Raw genomic sequence first — 16,940 nt, forward strand, 5'->3', positions numbered from 1 at the left:
GAATCCAGTTATCAGCAACAGTGCTCATGACTCAGAAGATTTATGGTGCCATTCGGCACTGCTGATCTTTGCAGTTGTCACTATTTGTGTAACACTGAGCTCTGCTATCCAAGAAGCTCCAGGTCTGATTGTCATTATATTTTAATTTAAATAACCTCCAACAGAAAGGTCATTGCAAATCATGCAGCCATTAAAAAGGCTTCCATGGCTCCTTGCTCAGCCTAAAACAACACTATTTCCTTCATGCAAATTTTATAGCTGGACATGCTTTTGGGAGAAGAATGATCACCAGGCGCGAGGCAGGGAGGGGAGGGAGGAGGGGATCGTGTGGAAGGTCAAGCAGGACTCAGAAAGATGTGGAAAGACTACCGACCAGCCATCTGTTTCTCCTTACTCCTTCTCTTTTTCTCCAGCCGGCGAAGCCTCTTCTCCTCCCGCCTCTTGGCTTCTTCCTCCTCCTGGTGCTGCCGACACTTGTGGAAATTCTCCACCACCACCCCCACGAACATGTTGAGGACGAAGAAGGCCACAATCAGCAGGAAGGAGATGAAGTAGAGGAGCATCCACGGGTTGTAGTTCATGACTGGCTGCAAAGTGGAGGAAGGCAAAAGTCAACCGAACCGTAAAAAAATTCATGCAGCTGCCACATCCACAAACCCGTGGGTTCCCCTTTGAGGCAGCTCTGTGTGTTCTGCTCTTCCTGAAAATTAGAGCCCGCTGAGACACTTTAACTGAATGCTCCCAAAACACAAAGCACTCTGAGGACAGAAGAACCACCTCTGCTCTGCCAACAGCAGGACAGCAGCATCCTCTGCAGCTATTGTAAGTCCCTCACTGAAAACCTGTACCTACACAAAGCACTTCTTTTCTCCTGAAATGTCCAAATTGCTTAAGAAGTCGAACCGTTCTTCAATAGGTGCTTCGATAGATTCTGCTAATGCTAGTTACACCAGTCGTGTTGCAAAACCTGTAGGGAAAAGGCCAGGTCCAAATCCAGACTTTTCACTTGGCTCCTTGTTACGCCCCAGGTCTTGGGTTAATCGGTTGCCTTGATCCCAACCCCATAACCCCGTCTGACTGTGGAAGCCAACAGTACTTTGCAAAACAAGAGCCAAAATGTGTCACCTTTGACAACTCACTTCTTACAGCTCTGCTAGAGCACGTACCTGCTGGTCAACTCCCACAGCATCTAAGCCATCGTACATGATATCCACCCACCCGTCCTTGGAGGCCAGAACAAAGAGAGACATCAGGGCCTAGAAATACATGGGAAACAAGTCAGACATAGTTGCACTACAGCTTTTTTACCTGTAACATTTTACTCCTCTTTGCCCTTTCCTGTCTGGGGATTATCATTACCTGGCTGATAATGGGACACTTTGATGCCCAAGGTTTCTCCTGGCAGCAAAAACCTATCAATGTCAGCGCCTGGTTCAGCAATGAGCGCTAATTCGGAAACCACAAAGCCGAAGACAAAAGCAGCTTCATTTCCACCCTCCAGGTCTGTACAGCTCCCGACTAATTAGTCCTTACCATGCTGCTAAAATAAGGCTGTGCTGCAGAGATGGTTGAAAGTGTCCGGCTCTATTAGACAAGCCCTTCTGCAAGATATATTTGGTTTGTTATGTAGCAGTGAAGCAATTAAGTACTCCACGAAGCCACATGTGCTTGTTCTGTTCCGAAAAGAAGTGTATGCCTGCTTGGAAACACTACCTTTGGGATTTACAGAGACAGAATGCCGTGTATGTGAACTGAATATTTACTGCGACTGGTAGTGCCCTGCAAGAAAATCCCATGGGATAATAATGCACAGGTTTTAAAGTAAAGGAGCAAAGAAGCAGATTACCATTCTATTAATACCTGGCCGAGATTATCAAAATTATACTTGTGCCGGACCCATTTGTAGCTTGCTTCTGTACAATCCGATTTATTTGTGATGTTTCTGGTGTCCTCGCCCTGGCAGACAAAAAACTTGCCTTTGAAAAGCTGCAAAACAACACAAAGAAGAGAGGAAAGGTAAGGGTTTGGTCCGCAGGCTTTCTCTGCAGATGACGGGCATTTCTCCTGGGGCGTTCTGCACAGCCCACGCCGACCGGAGAAGTTAAGGGAATGGCCTCATTCGTGCTGGTTATTAAGAGCGAGCAGCCTGTATAATATGCACCTAATGAGCAAATGCCTGATTTCACATCATTTAGGACACCCACCTCGTGCATTAGGGTGTCTGGTTCAGTGATCTGAGACTGGCCTAAAGGCCTTTGCTTCTGGGTCGCCGGCTCAAGCGTAGCCCTGGCTAATAGCCCAGACCAGCTAATGGCTCCTTACCACACGTGGAATGACTCCGGCGACTCCGGCCCAGCTAACCGTGCCGGTTTCAAGAGTCACTGACAAATTAAATGTAACGGGGGCCCTCTGTCAGCAGAGAAAAGGTGACACTGAGGAGGCACAGCGATGGATTAAGCTCTGCTCTTACAGGTCACGAGGGGACACGTCAAAGAGGAGCCGAGCTGCTGCGAGTGACGTTGGGCTCTCGCTGGAACAAGACTGCTGTCAGTCCAGCTCCCGTCTCCCACCCCGAATGCTGCTCTCCAGCCGCCCCTGGGCTCCGCAGCCCGTGCTCTGAAATCATTCCTTACGACTGGCGCTGGGTACCCGATCCCGAGCTTATTTCCTTTGGTGTAAGCCAGGAGAGACGCGGCTCCTGGGGAGTCAGCTCCTGATTTACACCTGCACGAGGAACAGGAGCCTCCACGCGCTTAATTCTAGACCCGGCGCTTCCCGTGCACAGAACAGAGAGTGGCAGGGGATGATTACTGCTTCAGACAGGGTGATTGATGCTAGCAGGATGGATGGTATCAGAGCCTGGGAGACATCCAACAAATCTGGTTTTATTTGCTGACAGGAGCTATTGACGTTACTGTTTTGGGGGAGAATGGCAACCTGCTCTCCAGGCTCCTTAAAACACCACCTGAGTATACAGAGAAAAGACGCTGACAGGTTTTGATCTGTTGTTCTAGACAAATATCAGTAGAAATAATAGCGAACAAGATAAACCCACGCATTGCTCCATGGGTTTCCTTCAGAAATCAACAGCAGAAGGATGTTTTCTAGGCATGCAAAATTAACCACCACTCAAGGCAGTCATAAAACTTCTGGATGCAAGAAGAGAAGTATTCCCTGATCTTTCCATGGAGAAACAGTATCCGTTGGTAAGGCAGACTAGGGAGATATAGCCTTCACAGAGAAAAGTTTTAATTAACCAGGAAGGTAAACAACTGGTTTTAATGTATTGTCTATAAATATAACTTCTGCAGGAGCTGGACTGTACCACTCAGATGGGAGCAGTAACACAGCTACTAACGGCGTTTGGAAATACAAAGCCCAATTTGCAAAAATGCCGATCCCTGTGAGTGCTTCAGATTTTAGCACTTCCAAAAGTGAAAGACCCAGTGATGCCTACTGCACTCGCTTTATAAATTTATTTCTTCCGTCTCATTAATGACTATTCACGCGTGGACAAGCTCTACAATAAACCCAGTCTTGCTAAAAGGAAACACTGTTAGAAACCTGGACGTCTGGGTTTTAGTAGCATTAAAACCTCTAGTTTGATCATCGGTTTATATTTACGTGGGAAAACCAACTGTAACTTTGAGAGATCATCTTTTTATATAAAACTGTTACGGTCCTCATCTCGCACCTACTTAGACATAAATATTAACTGAGAATTTTGCATCTTGAATACAGGATCAGTCTCACTTGTATCTACCACTTAAGCACATCGATACTCATGACAATTTAACACAAGACTGCAAGTCACTAGGGAAAGCAATCGCAATTAGCAGGGAGGAAATTCAAAGGGCATACTGCAAGTTTTGTCGCTTGGCATAAGTTTTCCCATGTCTGAGTTTTATACTGTTTTACGGGGTATGCTTAGTTTTAGGAATCTGTTTAGTATAATGGATGGATGTCGTTGTACTGCAATGCTAAGCCAATCTAGCTGCTGAGATGGTTATGGATGGCATGATTTTCCTCTCTGTTTATTTTCAATGCTGTTTTTATTATTTATACGGTATATTAGTATAAAATATTATACAAGACACCTTTCCAAAACAAAGCCAAACAGAGCTGCTTTCCAAAGCTGGCTGTGACAGATCAGATAAACTTCAGAAAGAAAGAAGTGTTATGTCAGAATATTTATACGAAACAATCTCTTCTTCTCAGGTAATGAGAAACCAATTGCATTGGAAACTCTGCCACGTTTCCCCCTGGGTTCCTGCACTCCCGGGACTGAGGATATTGCCAGCAGAGCTGGCAGGAAGCAGACTCAGAAATCTCTATTTCTGCAAGCTTTCAGTTATACAAACTGTCACAATCTGAATGAATGTCCAGGTCAAAGTCTCTCTGGAGTTTACAAACCAACAATTTCAGCTTTGAGAGTTTCTATTTCCCTGTTGGTTTATACCTAGAAGAAAGGTGGAGGGGAGATGTCCCCATGTTATCTCCCGGACGGAACAGGAATGGGATTTCACTGTTTCCCTGAGCAGAGTTTTTCTGGTGGTACGTGTCGTGCCTCAGGCCTGACCCTTCTGTGGGGTGGCCAGGGGAAGAAAGTGGAGAAATATCTTGATTCATGTCCCGCTGCAGGCAGAGGACAAGTCCTTGTGGTGGGGAAAGGATGAAGAAAGTCCATTGTGTGCCTTTGAGGGGGTCATCGTGTTGGCTTTTGAATCACTGCATGCAACAGGGGAGCTTCGAGAAAGTTCAACACGTTAAATGACACATAGCCAAGACTTGGAAGTCAGGAATAAATGTATCTTGAGAGCACTGGAAAGGCCACGCTGGGCTGCAGACCAAGAGCCACATAAGCCCTTGAGTCTGCGTCATCCCAGGCTGTTAACTATGGCGAAGTTATGGATTCAAAACCAACACGCATTCCTAGAGCTGGGCAGAGGACCTCAGTGGAACCAGATAGCGGCAAAACCCACCCCACTAACTGTCTCTAATGATTGCTCCTTCAGCTATGGCTAGGGATGGGTGTAGCTGGGCCACTGTTGTTAGGTTGTAATTGGTAATGAGGTTTTATTGGCGAACCAATAATGGGAAATCTCATTCCTCCTCACTAGGAGCAAGAAGCGTTCCTCAGGAAGGCCAAACAGCCCATTGGTTCAGTTTCAGAAAGGCTTATAGCGTGCCCATTGGAACAGATACCCAGACATGGGGCCATATGGGGCTCGTTAATGGTTTTGGGTAAGGTGCCAAGGCTTACGGGGGACTCACCTGAACTCCCAGGATCCCAAAGATTATGAAAAAGGCACAGCAGATGACCACGATGTTCCCAATGGGCTTCAGGGATGACATGAGAGTCTCCACCACCAGCTTCAGTCCTTGGGCTCGACTAATGACTCTGTGGGGGCAAGCACAAAAGCTCTGTTAGTCCCATTCTCGCCCATTTCTGCCTCCTATCAAGACAGAAGACATGGAGAAAGCAGCATTAGGGAATTTTTTAGAATGACAAATAACTCAAAAATCATGATGGAAGAAGCAGTTCTGGAAGACTGACCTGTGAGCTTATGGAGGTGTTTGAGGGAAAGGGGTCTCTGCCTGCACATACAGCTTTGAGTAAAAGAGGAGGAGATGAAATATGAGGAGCCAGGCCAGAAAAGTCCCTGGAGAAGGACCAAGGAAAGGAAGATGTACAGGCTAGTCCCATATTTTTCAAACTTCGAATGATGGTTTTAATCTAACCCACTACCTATTCTTGATCCATTTGCTGATCAGCCTCTTCTAGTTACCATTCACTATAATATATTCAAGCTTTGGCATTTCCCTTTTCCTGTCATTCGGTCCAAAGAGCTCTCTAGGTTTCCAGTCCTGATCACACCTTCCCTGGGATCAGCCTCTTGGTTTGGGCCATCCACAAACACACACATTTATGCCTGTAGCCTGTCCAGGACAGCAAAGAGAGGGCCTCCCAGTGTCCATTCCTGTGCAGATTTAGGCAAGGCTCTTAAATTCCCTGTCTCAGCCTGTGAGCTGTGAGACTCTTACACAGCTGCCTGCACATCTGTAGTGATTATAGGATCACAGAATGTGTTGGGTTGGAAGGGACCTTTAAAGGTCATCTAGTCCAATCCCCTTCAATGACCAGGGACATCTTCAACTGGATCAGGTTGCGCAGAGCCCTGTCCAACCTGACCTGGAATCTTTCCAGGGACGGGGCATCTCTCACCTCTCTGGGCAACCTGTTCCAGTGTTCCACCACCCTCATTGTAAAAAAAAAATATAACTCTGTACATGTCCTTATAGCGCTGTTGTGTACGGAGACCTGAGCTACCCCTCAGTACCATCACAGTCTCTGCTCTATACCCACGGTACAACCTCAGCTACTGAACCAGTGGTGAAACTTCACCAGCAGGACCACGGGCATCCAACCTTATTTCTGCAGTTCCTCTCTGTCTGGTACCACAGAGAAATTCATAACTGAGGACTAGATCATATGGGAAGGTTGGAGAAGAATAACGTGGACATCATGACTGAAGCAGGTTAAAGAAAAAAGAAGAGAGTACTATACTCTCAAGGACAATGCTACAATGAAAGGACAAGGCTTGTGTGATGTAGAGAAGCCATTTCACCATGCTGGGCAAGATGAACAAGGTATTCAGGCTCACAGACCTGAAGGTGGAGAGCTGGGGGACTGAGAAAGGCATCTGAAGAGGTTGCGTGCCTCCCTCCTCTTGATGCCAACTGGAATTCAGCATTTCACTAGTGCTGTAAATCAATTTGTACTGATGCCATAGAAACTGTGCTTTCCCAAGGCAGAAATAGCTGTCTGCTGTGTAAGTCGGAGGGAGGGAAGCACCTGTGTGCTTCTGGGTACCGGCTGGTGACTCCTTTGAACACTTGGCACTCCAAAGTGCCACAAACTTCCCCACCTTCTTGTTTCTGTTTGGCTCTCACTTTTGCCATGGGAGTCCTCTCACCACCTCTCCCATTTTGCCCCAAGTCTGGCTGCACCACCCGAAGCACAGCTGGAGTTTTGTTGCCTGGAGAGGATCCAGGTTCTCCTCCTCTCTCCCCCTCCCAGGCATGGTGCTCCAGCTGAGGTCCCCATGGACACATCCACATGCCCAACATGCATGGCCTTAGCTGGGACCCTCCCCTGCCCCAGCGCCACCAGGTTCAGCAACCTGCAAAGCTCAGTGCACCGGCACCAGGTCTTTTAGAAATTGTTGGCTTTAAACAGTATCCTGAAAAGCAAAAAATTATTTCCCATTTTTTCTGGTTAAATATTTACTCGAAATGTCAAGGGTAACTCATCAATTATCATTTAGAAAAAGAAACAGATGGCGGTATATTTATCCACTCCTTTACCAGTAAAACACAAAAGGCAGATGCTGCTATTCCTCACACTGGGTGTCTCTTCCAGGTACCCGCTGTGGCTCCCTATTTCAGACACCTCGGCTTTCCCGATGCTCAAATCTGGGCTATTTTAGGGAATGAGCTGCGGGGTGAGACGGCTCAGGGAGCAGAAGGCTGCTCAAGGCTGAGATGCCCCAGGGGATGGTGTGGACCCCATGTAGCCAGGGCAGCATGGAGACCGGTCGGTGCGGGCTGCCAAAACTGCCCACGTGAATCAGCCCAGGCTGAGGTCGGCACTGGGGCGGCCGCGCTGCTGCCGTCACGTTGTACCTGCACCGATGCCGAGAGCGGAGGCGAGGCCAGCCAGCAGAGGAGGCAGGTTAGCGTGCCCAGCTCAATGAGCCGGCTAGTCCAGCCTAATGGGCAGCGGCCGCAGGGCCAGGGCTCTTCCCACTCCCTCTGAGTGCACAAAGCAAGCATTAGGCTCGACAGTCTGAGGCTGAATCGCTCTTCTGCATCTTCAGATGGCCTGAAGACCTCACCACCCCTCACCTATTGCCCTCACACAGTCCTGGCTGAAATCCTGCAAATGACAAACTAGAGATGGGAAACCGAGGCATGGGAGGACCGCAGGCCATGTTCTTAGAGGTATGCAGGAACCTCATTTCCAAAGATTTTGATGGGAATTAGGTACTTTGGTGCTTTAAGGATCGACTTAGGTATTCTGCCCACTGTCACACAGGACGGAATTGAAGTCAGGTCTTCTAAATTGAAGGCCTGTGGTTTAAATTACTAGAGCATCCTTAAATTTTGGGGAACAAGGAAGAAATTTAGTCTCCAGAGTCTAAAGTTGATAATTTTCTCCAACAGTTATTAAGAAAGCCTATTCTAGAAATAATAAAGTGATTTCCCTTGTGAGATACTATTTGGTATCCAGCAGAGAGAGAAAATAGGAGGTTACTCGTCTGACTTCACAAAGTCATGTGTGTTGAGAAAAAAAGGGCTGAAAAACTGCAGCATTTGGCTGCTTTCAGAGTTTTGATCAACCAGGGAATTCCTCAAATGAGAATGCATGAGGGTAAAAGCTGCCACCAGTTTAGCTCCATGCCAGTGCTGTTTCCAGCCCTACAGGGAGAGAAGACTTTGAAAAGATTTTGAAAAATAATAGTTCTTACTAATGAAAACCTTCAGACCTTGGAGCTGCTTCAAACTCAGTGCCTGATCCAGCGTCGAGGCAAGTCTGTGCAAAGACTGCTGCCGCTCTCCTGAGATTCCGATAACTCCCTGAGAAGCGCCAATGAAATCCTCAGCGTTTCCACATTATTAGTGTCAGCTCCAATATGTCAGGATACAGCATCCCCGCACCTCATCAATATTGCCCAAGGTCCTGCTGGTATCAGGCTTGTGAACTCGTATTATCTGACTCACGACTCCTACAGTTTATTGCTGAAGGATGCAGCTGATTTGGAGCCCTCTGGAAGTGCCAGAGCCATAGACCAGTCGAGGTCACCCTCGGGACAATTCCAGTCTGCATTAGGCATAATACAAATGAGGAAACTGAAATGAGACTTCTTTTTTTTTTTTTTTTTTTTTTCCCAGTGTGAAGAAATGTTGATCCTTTGAGTTCCTCCTGGTTCTTCTGGTCTCAGCATTCCCAGTGCTGTAAGACCCCTGGCGTGAGACACTCCAAACACACTGCCAGCTTCACACATCCCAGCTGGATCACATTTACTGACATTAGGCCTGCAAGTCTGATCAGAGCTCTCAGAAGAAGAAGTAGCACTTAGATGAAGCAGCGGATCAACGTTAATGAAGACCTTCCTCCAGAGATTAAAAAAAAAAATTAGCAGAGGTGATAACATGATAGAAGAGAGTCTGAGAAATGACTATTTCATACTGCAATGGTATGAAAAGTGAAAAATTTATCCATCTGCTTTGGAAGTCAAAGTCCGGGCTCTGTAGAGAGTAAAACAGCGCTGAAGTCCATCCACGTTAATTCTGAATGCATTTTCAATTTTGATTTCTCTTGTATCTTAAGCTGCAACACTTGATCCCAACAACAGCAGGTTGAACGCATTAGGAAGGAATGTTATTGTATAAGCAATCCCTCTACTGGCTGAAACATCAGAGGGTCATGGAAACATCTTTAAATGTCACTCCTTTGTGAATATATTTTTGGAATTCTGGTCATAAAGCTGGGCTCGAATCCTCATGGATTCAATTTGGAGGCTGATAATCAATCATGCAATCAAAAGCCCGTGATTGGCACACAGGCCAGTTTTCTTTAATGCCTGTGCAAAAGGCACAAGCACGCGTGGCTTTGTGTGCTATGGAGAGCAACGGGCCCCTTCCCACAGGAGAAAACAAGAGAGAGAACAAGGGAGGACTTCTGCAAGAAGAGCCCCTTCAGACCAGGAAAAGCCAACGCAGAGATGACGAGGGCTGTCCCTGCCCTCGAGTTGAGAGTGACACACACAGCTGTGACTTGGCTTCTCACCGTCGGTGTCCTCTCCGCAGCCGTGTCCCCAAGTGCCTACGGAAAGGGAGGACAGACGGAGCCGGCTTAGCTCGTCTGTGGTGGGGATGAAGTGTTTGCTTTGGTCTCTGCCCTCTGCTTTCCTGGAAAGGAAAAACTGGCTTGGTCTCCACTGGGGGCTTCACCCGGACACGGGGACTGGAGCCACAGTGCGCAAAGACCTCAGGCCACCTGTCCCAGCTTTCATCCCATGTTGAACCAGTTGGAGATCCCGGGCAGATCCCCGAGCCGCACGGCGCAGCCCGCGGCAAAGGCAGAGCGGGCAGCTGCGGGCAGAGGCGTGCTCAGGGCAGCCCAGATGTGCAGCGCAGAGGCAGATGGGCTCCCACATGCGGAGATTATGACTTACTGAAAAGCCCCCACTTCGATGGCTGCTTTTTCATTTCCTACAAATCTAATTACAGGGGAATAGAACTGATTGTGAACATATTTAGGGAACGGGCTTGTTGCTGTCTTTTTACATTTCCTTTGTAGTAGAAAGCAGTATCTTGTCTGAAAACGTTCACACAATCTCTTGAGAAAACATATCAAATGCCAACAGGAATGGAATAGGAATGGAATAGCAATGGAAGAGCCTAAATCCTGCACATGCTCCAGATGGCTGGTCTTCCTCCAGCCTGCAGTTACTCAGGGTTATTCCCCGTAACTGCAGACTACTCATGCACAGAGGTGACTGCAGAGAAAAGCTCTAGCAAACAAAGACCCAGGTCTTGGCCAGACAGACCTATAGATGTAGAAAGCATACAGGGCTTTTAGTAGGTCAGGCAGGTGACTCTTGCAGGGCTCAACACAATCCAAGCCTCTTCCCTCTAGATCTGATTTAACCACACCACCTCAAGAGAGAAAGTTGCCTTCCACAGTTCAGAGATGGGAAATCAATCCTCCTTTTACCCAGAGCTATCCAGATTATTTTGTAGGTTTTCTTAACATGAGTCAAAAATCACCCAAAACAGAACAGCAGAGCAGGTCTACTGAACCAGTAATCTGGTGTTTTCTGCTCCCAGAAACTGCAGTTGACATGGAGATGCTGGGGGACACATGAAGAGAAAAAAGCCTGAATTGGAGTCACACAGGAAGACAACCTAGTCATATGGTCAGGGAGCTGAACCACACCAATGGCACTTTCTGTCCAGATAAAAATCATTAGAGCAGCTCACGTCCTAAAACTCACCAGGCACAACATACGCATAGCCCAATTTAACAGAATACCTTTCATAGCTGTTGAGAATATTTGAAAGATATACGCATAGGCATGGCCAGTGTTATTTAGACTTATTATTCACACAGGGCTAGTAAAACAACATTTTCTGTCAGAAGTAGGGTCCTATTTTTCTGTCCTAAAAGAGAAAATCCTGACTCAAAGCAAACCTTTTATGAAGGAAGCAGCAGTAAGATATGACAAGCACACAAAAATGCTTTGAGCAGGAAGGTTTATTAGCTGCTGCGTAACAAGAGCAGCAACAATGGCATTAAAGAGGGACCGCATTTAGCGTGGAGAGAAACCTTCATGCCTTGGGGTACAGGGCAAAACAGACGCCTGTTTGGAAGAGGCTGGTCCTTGGGCAGGTTCTGGTCAGAGGGGTGCCCGCCCCTGGAGCATGGGATACCGTCTGCTGTCAGAGACGGGGGACCAAGTTAGCAGGACAATTGCTTTCATCTTGTCTGGGCAACTTTCAAAATAAATGTCTCTGTAAAATTAATGGGGAACTGGGCGGGGTGGATGGGAAATAAGCTTCTTTGCATTCTAGGTTAAGCAACAGTTTAGTCTCTGCTGCCTTAAAAATGATCTGCCACCTGCTACTAATTTCCTTCTTTGTTACAAAAGCCATTGACTGCCTGAAGGAAAGGGGGAGAAGCTGTTAAGCTGCACTTTACGGAGAGCAAATGAGAACACAAATAGCAGGGGATGTGTGTTTTAATGAGCAAAAGAGGCATTGATCAGTTTACTACTGCACTTGGGGCTGGTCCCAAAACACAGCGAGCGCCCGGAGCTCCTTGCGGCTCTGCAGGACCTGCGGACGCTCATTGTCTGCGCAGCAGCAGGAGGTTGGGCACAACGCTGGCGACAGGCGCCGTGCCCTTCTCTCGCCTGTCCCTTCCCTTGCACGAATGCTGCTGCTTGCAGGAGAGGCTCAGCTCCCCCTTCGGTGCACACACCCCACACTCTTAGGTATTCCGCATCCTCTGCTTACCTTAAGGGTCGCAGCGTCCTCAGCAGTCTCAAAACCCGTAGCATCCCCAGGATTTTCGTGCCGCTGTCTGACACCATGGAGACCAAGATGTCGATGACGGAGATGAGAACCAGCACCCCATCCAGCACATTCCAGCTGCTTTTCAAGTAGGCTTTCTCCCCAAAACACAAGCCTAGTGCCACCACCTGCCCGGACACCAAGTTGCAACAAATTATGACTATCGCATCCAATATGTTTCTTCCAGTTAGCAACCTGCTGAGAATGCATTATTTACAGATACGAGTCTGTGAGTCCATTTGCTTCCCAGTATAGAAGACTAATTAGACAAATTAGCAAGTGTTATGTTGCAAGAATTGTAAAAATACCTCTGCGGAAACATCTCAAATTGTCCCTTATATATTTTCAATGCAGCTAAACCTAGCTGCACAAAACTGTTCCTAACATGCTTAGCTCTGGCATAAAAAGTTTGATAGTATTTTATTCCTACAGGCTGCTGGAGTAAAGGTTCAGAGTGGCTGACCCAAAGCAATCATTTACAAGCTTTGCAAATAAAGAAACTAGAGAAACTTTCCAAAGAAAGAGCAATTGTTCTGTGAGGTGATTATGAATTACACAAGAGAGATTTACAGCAATGAGTTTCTGAGCCTCCTGCCTCAAATCCGGCAAAATGTTTCAACGTGCTTAAGTCTCTGCCTGCTCAGGAAAGCACATAGCTGCTTAGGTTGTTGAGGACAATTGGTTGTTGAAGACAATGGGACTTACATGCATGGTTGAAGTTAAGCATGTGCTCAAGAGCTTTGCTGAATAGGGAAGGATTGCTGAATTGAAGCATCCCATTGCTCACATAATGGTGTAAATCAAGAGCAACTTCAGTGAAATTGTTCTGATGTAAAACGTGCTCAGAATAAGGCATGTGATGGGTATTTGAATATGATTCAGAAGAGGAAAATATACACCTCGCTCATTGCTAGTAGGGTTTTGTGAGTCCACTATAATAAAATTTCACTAATATAATATAGGCACGCTTATCCTCCAGCTTCATTTACCTTAACTGTCATCTCAGTCAGGAAGATAACTGTAAAGATGTAGTTGGAGAGCGTTAGGAAAATCCGTTCCTATAAAAAAGAAAAAGAGAGACAAGGTTTTATAGCCTGCTCTCCGCAGCTGTACATCTCCCTGTGCATATTTGGGTGGTTGCTAACTGTTCTCCAGCTTCTGTGCTGAAACAAGTCTCGGACCGTTTGCTCGCAAAGAGAGGAAAATCCAAATATTTAGACAATAACCCTCTGCACGCTCAGCACGGCCAGTGCCCGGGTCTGTGTCAGCACCATGGACAGGGGCAGAGCCAGCACCTGCCCCCTAAAATCACCCCATTTGCTCCCAAATCCCCCCCATTTGCCCCCCCCCGCCCCCAAGCAGAAACAGGGAGATCTCCCCTCTTCAGAAGGTGCCTGACAAATCTCTACCTGCCCGTCACCTGCAGACATCACCGCACACTGCAAATATCACTGAGCTCCCAATTCTCCTAGAAATTAAGTCAATATTAGAGTGGCTGTGCTGCAAGGCAAGCGGGACCCACGGGACACCGAAGCGCAGCTGGCATGAGTTGTCACAGCTCCACCGAAGCCAGTTAAGCTCTGGGGGTTTATGCCAGCTGAGACCTGCCCCTGAAAGGTTGATTCACTTGCCCAAAGCCACAGGCTAGTCCTGGGCGTGAAGCCCAACAGTCTCATCTCCCAGTCCCCTGCGCTATCCACCAGACCATGCAGTCCTCACTGCCACCGCTCTGCAATAGCAGCTAGTGATTACAGATGAGACCATGGACCGGTTCCCTATCTGTAGTTAGCAGAAACCTTTCTTTTTAATGATGATCATTAAATAAATTACACTTTTCCCTAATCCCCGAACAATCTCTGATTGCCTGTACCGAGAAACGGACGGCAGAAGGGGGAGGCTGGAGGAAAGATGATGCGTATGCATGTATGCATGTGCGCATACAATTGAACCAGCCCCACTTCTGCTAATAACAATTCTGGATTTATTTCTGCCTCTCCCTACAGAGCAGTCCCGTAAGAGATGCAGATCTCTTGCTCAAAATGAGATGCAATTTAAACAAGACAAAACACCTTGGCAACTCTCTCGCTTGCCAGATCATGATTTACTGAAAGTGACTCAGGAACCACAGAGTAGCTTGTTTCCATACTGGGTCCATAATTAATTAGGTCCTAGACCTGCACTGTGATTGCCTGAGCTGTGATAGGAAACATCTCCGGCCGTTAGCTGACTGCCACACAAAAGACTGCTGTGGAGGGGTAGGCAGTAGGCAGGAGAGAGCGAGCAGGGACCTGCTTGTGGAGCTGGAGATAAAACAGCAATAGCATGGAGGAGAGACTGAGGATATTACATTCCTCTCTGGCAAGCGTGTGGCTATTTTGCAGGATAATCTCCCCGGCCCATGTCGTGCACTCTGCGATGGGGAGCGTGTGTTGGCTAGCAACAGCATCCCCTCTTCCAATGAGCCAGCTGAAATTGGGACAGGGAAAGAGAACTCGCTTGAAGCAGCTAAAAAATCCACAGCTTGGGGAAGCAAAGTACAATTATTTTAAACAACTCAAGCTAAACTAACTCTCTCGGTTTCCAGATGAGAGCTTCATCAGCGCGGGCAGGGCCTGTGCACTCCTCCTGGCTCCCCTGCTCCCTGCCCACCGCTCAGCATCCCCCTTCTCCTCCCTGCTGCTCCCAGAGCGTGGTCTGGCTCAGCTCCAACCTTGGATGGCCCATTTTCGTTCCCTTGGTTATAACCTGATGCTGATGAATTCCTGGCCCCTTTCCTCTCTGCACTCTTCCGATGCCCAGGGACATCCTTCTCCTCTCATACATGAAGTACTGGTTTTTCGTGCTACAGCTCTTTGCTGTGGGCTCCTCTGACTCACGCACATCACCCCATTCCCTTCAGCTCTGTGTAAGCACAGTTTCCTTTGGAGCCAGCCTTGGTGAATGGCGATTCTCAGAGGACGCAGCAAGGGGCTCCAAAGAAGCATTTGGGATTTCAAGGGACATTCTCAGGGTGCCCCATTTGGGGAACAGCAGGGTGATTCCCTCCCGCTAGATCGGCTGGCAGGGAGTCCTGCTCTCTTCTTGCAGCTGCGAGTTGGTGCGCCATGACTGCATGATAGCCAAAAGAAAAAAAATGGATTTAGGGGAGGGACCACTGGGCAAACTATTTTGGTAAGGAGGACTACTAGGGAAAGCTTAAAATAGGCACAGAGCAGCCAAGACTCCAGTTTTAAGGTCTTACATTGAAGATCCACAAAAATGAACAGCCTGACACGCCTACATCAACAAAACAGGATTCTATATGATTGCGATATGAGCAGTCTTTTGCACTACATCAGCAAGAGCGCAGCGAATCTCTCAGCCACAATCTATGCTAAAATAAAAGAGCAATAGGGCGATTCTGCCCCTCCGATTGATGGACGTTAGTGCTGTGAGGGTCTGGTTTGAGAAATCCTTACGCAGTCTTTCAAAACAAAATGCTTTGGGGAAATGGCATCACAGTGCATGTATCAATTCAGTGTTTCTGGTGTCACAACAAAGCTGATACACAAAGGGGAGAGCAGAGTATGAAATGAACAGTTTCCCCCATTCCCTTCGCACCACACATACGTGCCCGTGGAGAACAGATGGAAGAAACGAACATTGTGTCGAGAGAGGAAAAGTGTTTGAAGGTTTATCAGCGAAGGAAACCGAGACAGATGTCATGCTTATGTCATGTGTTAAAACCTTGATTGTACTTGCAGAAATGGGATATTCGATATATTGCAGGCCATGAGCTCTGCTCCTGTAGTTTGAAAGGAGGCTGGGTAGGGACCAGAAGAGTTGCTGCACCTAATTCAAAGGATACGCAGGGGGTATTGCCAGCTTCCCGTTTACAAAAGAGAAAGAAAGTGAGACCAAGTGCACAGCAGTGGGGTCCACGCCACGGGTGTTGGCTCCAGCAGGAGCACGGGAAAGAGTTAACCTTGGAAACTCACAGCACTGTGAGGCTCGATTTTGGGTCGTTCCATGGCAATGGTAATGCAGTTCAGGAAAATGATCACCAAGACGATATGATCAAACATCTTGTGTGTGATGATTCTATTGCACATCAGGCGAAATCTGCCGAGAAAGAAGAAAAAAAAAAAAAAAAGAGGAGACACAGACTAGCTATTAATGCTCGACTGGTTGGGGAGAAACGCTGCAGCTCGACGCGTGGCAGGGGAATCGAGCGCTCCGTTTGCAAAGCAGATGAGCTACAACCTCCCAATCCCCTCCCTGGCAGAGCCGCACGCTGCAGGCAGATCGGGGTATGAATAGAAAAGGATCGGAGCTACAGAATTGGGTTCCAGAACTTCAAGCCCTGGTAATGTTCACAGGGGACTCTGGGTCACTTGAAGTGGAGCTGCTTTCACAACTTGGACACGCAGCCAGGTTCGGATCCGACCCCCTACCTGGTCTGTAGTGCTCAGGTTTAGCTTAAATAAAGGAAGGAATACTCCCAGCAAGCCCGTAAGGGTTGAGCGCACACAGAACAAAGGGACAGAAGCTATTTACTGTGACAGATGGCTGTACACTGACCCAGGATTTATAATACCGTATTACATTTCCCAAAGTCTGTTTCTGAAAATCTCTCTAATCTTTGTATGAATGAACTCGAATGCTGTCCAGGGCCCACCAGCTCAAACACAGGATACCCTCGGTGAGCGTGGGTGCATGTCCAGAGGGACACAGAGGAGAGCACGGAGCCCAGACGGCCCCGGCGCGGCTGGGCTTTGGGAAGTGCAGAGCCGGGGGCCTGCGGGCAAGGAGAGGGTGTT

At 47.7% G+C, this 16,940-nt stretch overlaps 1 protein-coding gene across 22 annotated transcripts in view; it reads right to left on the bottom strand.

Moving 5' to 3' along the window:
* Window positions 1–16,940, bottom strand: part of CACNA1G (calcium voltage-gated channel subunit alpha1 G) — a 152,015-nt gene that overhangs the window by 33,028 nt on the left and 102,047 nt on the right. For 14 of the 22 annotated variants that reach the window (XM_063352512.1, XM_063352496.1, XM_063352511.1 and 11 more), the window contains 7 exons: window positions 16,119–16,242; window positions 13,131–13,199; window positions 12,085–12,269; window positions 5,275–5,401; window positions 1,861–1,986; window positions 1,167–1,256; window positions 374–587 (listed from right to left, as the gene is read on the bottom strand). In XM_063352512.1, the coding sequence (XP_063208582.1) occupies window positions 374–587; window positions 1,167–1,256; window positions 1,861–1,986; window positions 5,275–5,401; window positions 12,085–12,269; window positions 13,131–13,199; window positions 16,119–16,242 (935 nt within the window). The remainder of the gene's footprint in view (window positions 1–373; window positions 588–1,166; window positions 1,257–1,860; window positions 1,987–5,274; window positions 5,402–12,084; window positions 12,270–13,130; window positions 13,200–16,118; window positions 16,243–16,940) is intronic. The other 8 variants (XM_063352513.1, XM_063352508.1, XM_063352507.1 and 5 more) reach the window with 1 other exon arrangement.

The sequence above is a fragment of the Chroicocephalus ridibundus genome, chromosome 14, assembly GCF_963924245.1.
Source record: "Chroicocephalus ridibundus chromosome 14, bChrRid1.1, whole genome shotgun sequence".
NCBI classification, from domain to species: domain Eukaryota; kingdom Metazoa; phylum Chordata; class Aves; order Charadriiformes; family Laridae; genus Chroicocephalus; species Chroicocephalus ridibundus.